General features: G+C 40.8%; 2 protein-coding genes across 2 annotated transcripts; one reads left to right on the forward strand and one right to left on the reverse strand.

The window, feature by feature from the left end:
* Positions 1-1650: 1650 nt before the first annotated feature.
* On the forward strand, positions 1651-3267 carry PCYB_141990 (hypothetical protein; the record flags this gene model as incomplete). Its single annotated transcript, XM_004224670.1, has 1 exon — positions 1651-3267. A coding segment is annotated over one exon (1617 nt), but the record flags the coding sequence as incomplete, so codon positions are not given.
* A 1560-nt stretch (positions 3268-4827) lies between these two features.
* Positions 4828-5424, reverse strand: PCYB_142000 (hypothetical protein; the record flags this gene model as incomplete). Its single annotated transcript, XM_004224671.1, has 1 exon — positions 4828-5424. The coding sequence occupies one exon, from the start codon at positions 5422-5424 to the stop codon at positions 4828-4830; it is 597 nt and encodes a 198-aa protein (XP_004224719.1).
* Positions 5425-6699: the final 1275 nt, after the last annotated feature.

Raw genomic sequence — 6699 nt, forward strand, 5'->3', positions numbered from 1 at the left:
ATATATATATATATATATATATCCACCTGTGTGTGTACACGTACATGTATGCTGTTATGCACACCTATGTACTCTTGAACTAATCGTTTTCGTGCATTATGTGCAACCGGCTTTGTAACCATGTACACAGCATCTTCTGTGCACGTGTTGTTCTGCCACGCAGACTCTCTTTTAAATTATCTCTGATTACCAAATATGTGCAGTTTTAACTACGAAGGCGTGACACAAATGTGCGTTTAGCTTTTGTTGGCTTCCACGCCTGTTAACTCCCACATTTGTGAACAATATTCACGAACATACACACTCGCATGTGAGCGATTACTACTTGGACGGAGTGACACGGAGGACGGTGCAAGGGGAGAAGCAACGTGTAGTTTATCCCTACTGATGCATATCCTTCCCAAAGTTAGCAATTTTGTAATATGAAGCAGCTGATCAAACTAGGGGTAAAATAAAAACACATCCTTAACGGAAACTAAATTAGGAAAGCTCACTGTTACAGAGAAGAATGATCCCATTGGGACCGTTTGGCCATCTACCAATTAAAGTGTGAAAGAGAAAAGAATGACCTGTTTTTTTTGACGACTGGATTAAAGTATCTCTTCCTATTTAACTACCCACCGAAATCACCCATCAGAGTAACCTTTAAACATATAAATATTTTAAAAAAAAAAACCCTGAAGCAACATGAAGGGAAAAAAACAGAAGAAAGACCCAAGTGAAAATAAAGGAAACCAAAAAAAGGATTCAACAAATTTAAAAAGAAAAAAATATCCCAGTAATGAACATGATCATGATTCGAAGATCAAGCATGAACAGTATGATGAGAATTACAAAATTAACTCTCCAGAAGTGAATACCACGAAGAAGGGAAAAAAAAAGGAATTACCTGCACAATCAGAAAAGAAAGAAGCCGAAAATGTTTTGTTTCGATCAGACAATAGGGATGGCGAGTACCCATCTAATGGCGGAGGCCCCTCAATGAGTAACGTAGAAATGGGGAAGGTTAAGCAGGCGCAGAAGGTAAAGAAGGAGAAACAGCCCATTAGTAAAGGTGAAGGAGCAAAAGGTAATCCGAAAGAGGATGCCAACTTGAAGAAAGGAAGCAGAAGGAAGAAAAAGGATCGTATCGATGATTCAGATTCGTCCTCAAGGTTTTTATTCAAAGGGAGAGACATGGCCATAGAGGGGGAGAGAGAAAACCGGACGACCAACCGGATGCTAGGAAGAAAGGATAACCGCGTTACTAAGGAGGAGGGGAAAGAAGGAAAGCAGAAGGAAGAGGAACAGGCACAGCAACTGCAACAACTGAAACAACTGCAGCAACTGCAGAAACAGGAACAGCCGCCACCGCAACATCCGCAACAAAAGGAAGAGCTAATGATGCAAGAAATTACAAAGTACTACGGAACAGTGAAAGTAACGAACGCAAACAACCAAGTTGGGAAGGGAGACCTTTCAACCCTCAGGAACAAACTAAACACAAATTTAAGAGTTTCGGATTGTTTCCCTATAGTCCAGTTGTCGTCCCCCGAGGATGCAGACAATCATTTGGTGTCTCCGTTTATTTGCGAAACATGGAAGGGTCTAAAAGCGGAGTGCGTAAAGAAAAGCGCGAAGGAGGTACCCCAATTAGATGATCACTTTAAGCACATCCGCTGGAAATTTCCCCTCGAAATAATCAATCATTTAATTTTTAAAAATAAAACTCATGATTACGACAAGTGGGTACCAGACTGCCGCATTTTACTAGTGACCGGATTACCATTCGACCAAAAGGAAGAACACATCCTGCATAACTTAATAGACCTCTACTATCGGAACCAAGATAGAGACCCTATATTGGATGTGGTGAATATAGATAAGTCTGATTATTTGTTTGATGCTCTGAATTTATATGCAGCTGTTGAGGAGCATCCGAGCAAGTACGAATTATTCGCAAACAATTTGGGCATTATCAAATTTGCTTTACTTTTCGGAGCAAAACATAATGCATGTATAAACGTGACAGATCACACATACTTGCTTTATAACCTCAGTGAACTGTGTAGAGCTAATCCTTGTTCTGTTGGTTCTGTTGGTTCTATTGGGTCACTTTATTTTAAGAATGAACAGTGTGCTAAAAACTTTTGGATAGCTTTTAAATCGTCTTCTACTTATATGTATGAAAAATGCGTTAGGTTAATCCCAGACAAAAATGAATTAAAGGTCTACATCGAGGCATCTATGTATTTTGTCATGCCTGGTGCTCTCTTCGTCAACATAAATTATGCACAACTCAATTTGGTACTTAACAGTTTACAGCAAAAAAGTCCAATTATCTTCGAGCAAATTAATAATATTAAATTAAGGTATCCGGACAAAACCATTTGGGATTTGATCTCTGAGAATGTGATTTTGGATGATGCACTTGATGTGGAGGCCCCTGCGCAAGGTGCCGTAGGGGAAAGAAGCCTAGAGGGAAACGATCAGCTGAGAGGTACATCTATCGGCCATTTTAGTGGCGGAATGGTGAATGTCGCTATGGGGAAAATCAACCAAGATGCTCGAAGTGGTATGGGTGAACAGAAGGATGAAAACATGGTGAGGGATGTACTCGAAGATATGCGTGAAGAAGAGCGGAACAAATATGAGCGCGATTGCGATGATAGCCAATCATCCGGCTGGGCAACAGACCAGGTCCTTAATGAATGTGATTTCGAAAACTCTTTTGATGAAAATGGCATACAGGGGATGGAAGACGTGGAGAATACACTCCTCAACAGAATCCACTGCACCCCAAATTTCCTCATGCGCATTTACAATACGCATATCAATAGGTACCTTCTGGACAAGGGACTCTGCCTGCTAGCATGTCCATACTTAGACGAAGAATCGGGAAAAAAAGTGGCGAACTTCTTAATGAAGTTTCACCTACTAGACTGGACATTTAGCGAAACAGATGATGCATGCTACTTTTACCTTTTCAAATCCATAATAAATGTTTTTGCAGTATCGAAAAAGGTTTTTAAGGGAACCTTTAATTATGCAGTCTCCACGCTCTTTTTGAAATTGCCCTTCGGATTAGTCCCGTCTGTTTATATCCGCGTGAACCCTAGATTGCTAGGCAATTTGGGGGACCGCCTCAGCGTGACGCCGGCCAAAACGTTGGAGGAAGTGACGGAGGTGAAACAAATGAAAGATGCGAAAGAGGTGAGGGGATCCACGGAAAAGGTGAAGAATGACGAACACACGCACACAGATAATTCCGTCCTAACACCAGCTTAAACCCAAACGGGAAAAAATGCATCTAAAAAAAAAGTAAAATAACGAGATAGCCAATTCGTTCGGCAAGAAAATTGTGCAATCGAAGTCCCATGGCATGGATTCAATCCCCGAAAAGGAGGCTGGGGAGGGGTTGACATCCGCGGTGAGGGAAGTTCACCCCTGTAGGATCATCTTCATGAGGATAGCAACCTGAGCAAAAACCTTCGTGACAGAAAAAACGGCAGCTAATTTTACCGCCGCACCAGGTAGAAAAAACTGCCACAGAAATGGTGACCTCACAATATTGATGTACTCCAGGGAAAGTTTGAAGAAGGACAAAAGAAAATCAACCACGTCACGCAGATGTACATAAATAATTGAAGTAAACAAGGCAGCTCCAAAAGTCTGGAGTGGCAAGATATTTAGCACATGTGTTGCGTTCCGCTTTTTGTGCTTCACTTTTTGCGCCTCACTTTTTTGTGTCTCACTTTTTTGCGTCTCACGTTTTGCGCCTCACTTTTTTGTGTCTCACTTTTTTGCGTCTCACTTTTTTGCGTCTCACTTTTTTGCGTCTCACTTTTTTGCGTCTCACTTTTTTGCGTCTCACTTTTTTGCGTCTCAATTTTTTTTTCCGCAAAAGGATGAACTGTGGGAGGGTGAGGGGCTCCATATAAATCGTTCGCATTCGCCGTGGCACTTGATGAAGTCACCATATGATATAGGTGATGCAGTGACCAAATAGGCGATGCCCATCGTGCCCCACCACCCATAACTGCAATCCCCACGTTGAGTGTGTTTTTCTGCAAATTTTATCACACGAGGGTTTTTTTTTAAGTCCATTTTTTTTTCCATTTCATTTATTACTCTTTTTAACAGCCGTGTTTATTGTTCCCAGGGAGACAAAAAAAAAAAAAAAAAAAAACACACATTTCATCGTATTAGGGTAGTTACACCATTCCATGTGGTCATACATATACAAGTGTGTATATGTACGTACATGAGCGGATGGAGGGTACGTCTCTCCACCTTGGAGAGTGAGGTGCAAAAGGAATTCGCCTCGTTGGCAAGTCCTTCCAAGGGGTGGGTGTGGTACCCAATTCTGCAGCTCAAACTGCCAAACTCTCAAATTGAAAAGTGGAACAAGTGGATGAAGCGAACGGGTCAACCAGTTATGCTCCTTTTTCAAAATCTACAAATTAGTTATAACAGATGTCCACAGCTATGCTCTCCTTAGGGGCCTTTTTTTTTTGACGCACTGCAAATACGGTTAAGTGGACTGTTGAAAATGTTTTGTCTCTCCTCTCACTTTTGTGGTTCTTTCCTATTGGGCTTCTCCCAGTGGAATGAAACACAAACGGTTATACGATATTTTGTCAGTAGTTTTGGTAAGTTTCCAGTGGGGGGATAGATGTGTACGGCGGTTTTTTTCCACCAAATTGAGCACAAAAAAAAAACACAAAAAGGAAAGGGGAATAGAAGCAAAAGCGGGAGCAACGCAAGGGGAGAAGCCAACCAAACGACGCCGCATTTGCGGCAAATGCGACATGCTCGGTACACACTACAGAGGGGGGGGGGGGGAACTCACTTGAGGGACTCCACAAAGTTCGACTTGTACGTAGCCGGGCCGATGGACTCCTCACTGGCAGACTCGGAGATTTTCTGCATTTGTGGCAGCACACTCATCAAAATTATGAAGAAGAGGAAAATTAAAAAAATGGGACTCTTAAACAAATTAAAAAAATAAAAATTCTTTTGGGGCATCAAAAAATCATACACCTTCTTTGCCTCAAAAACGATGTTAGTAACCATCAAGTTGCTCTTTTCAAAAGGAGATATCTGCTCATATGCTTGGACAACGTAAATCTTGTCATTATTTTTCGTGACGCTTTTTTTTACATTTACTTGGTACTTGCTAAATTCAATGTATGGATGATTAACAAACATGTTGTACGTTCCTTCCTTTACGTTTGTAAAAATAAATTTCCCATTTTTATTTGGCTTCTTATATATGTCTGAATCGAGGTACACGGTACAATCTGCCAAGACGTTCAGATTCGCTTTAATTGTGCCTTCTATGTAGTTGTTCTTCAATTCAATGGCAGGTCCTTTGCTTTCAGTTATCCCCATTAAGAGTAGGCAGCCTGTTATAGCCACCACGATGGCGCTCACTATATTCATCTTGCTCGCTGGGAAATTCTCCCACTAAAGGGTGGGTGGCGTGGAAGTTAAGAGGTAGCCCCGCGACAGCTACTTCACATTAACAACTGCTTGTTCGCCACGCGTACATATATAATGCCCCTTTTCGTTGGTACTTTCGTTGGTACTTTCGTTGGTACTTTCGTTGGTATTTTCGTTGGTAATTTTTTCTCCTTTGCTGTACCTCTGTGTATGCGCACTTTTCTTTGCTGTTCCAAAACGGATGATATCCAACCTTGCGCCTTCCCTCCTATTTTAACCGTTCGCTGATGACACGCAAAAAAAAAAAAAACGTTTGTACATGGCGAGGAAAAAAATAGGTTGGAATGTTCCCCCTTTCTGTTTGCGTTCCATAAGTGCTAACGAAGAAAAAGGTAACAAGCTGAAGCGACAGTTTGTGATATATGCTCACGTTGCGTTGTATTTAAAATTTTTTTTTTTTCTTTAATGGGAACTTCTGCCACATACATAATGTATATGATAATATGCACCTCTCGTCACCCACAAGGCTGTTCTAAAATGGGAAGCAGTTCGTTTTTGTTTTTTTTCTTTTCACCGTGTAGGTTTACATAAAGGGAAGTAGTACATACTATTTTAATTGTGCTGTTGATGCGTCCCCCCTCAGGGGTGTAGATATCTCCACATGGGCTTAGAAAGGAGGTAAATTCGTTAAGCATAAGTGAGTGCCGCGCGTGCGCTGTTGGGTACTAGTGGAAAAGGGATAAACTCTCGTGAACGGTATGCAAAATTCATATCCTCTATCACCACGTTGAACACCTCATGGGGGACATAAATTATACCCTCCATTCTTTAAAACTAGCCCCTAAAAGTTACACTCACCAGACCATGGTCTCCTGTCGCCCCCTTGCTCAATGTTCGCAACTATGTTGCACACCGTTGGGAGTGTGTTACCCAATTTTTACTAGCCTATGCGTGCCCCTTCCTTTTTTTTTTTTTTTTTTCCTCTTCAGTTTGGCGCAGAATGAGGTGCAACAATAACGGAACAAAATTTCCTACACTTTTTTTTAAAACATTTAATAAAACGGGGAGTAATTTCTATCGTTTTTTAAAAAGAAAAAAAAGAATAAAAACATATGTGCGAATACATATTGCACATGTACACATTATATCGTATCAATCGAATCCTCATTTTTTTATTAACATCAAAAAAAAAAAAAAAAAAAGGGAATTACACAAAATGTTGGTACTTTAAACAATTTACAAAGGGTGAATGAATTACTGGGAAGGACAAATTAT

Source organism: Plasmodium cynomolgi, chromosome 14, assembly GCF_000321355.1.
Source record: "Plasmodium cynomolgi strain B DNA, chromosome 14, whole genome shotgun sequence".
Taxonomy (NCBI): domain Eukaryota; phylum Apicomplexa; class Aconoidasida; order Haemosporida; family Plasmodiidae; genus Plasmodium; species Plasmodium cynomolgi.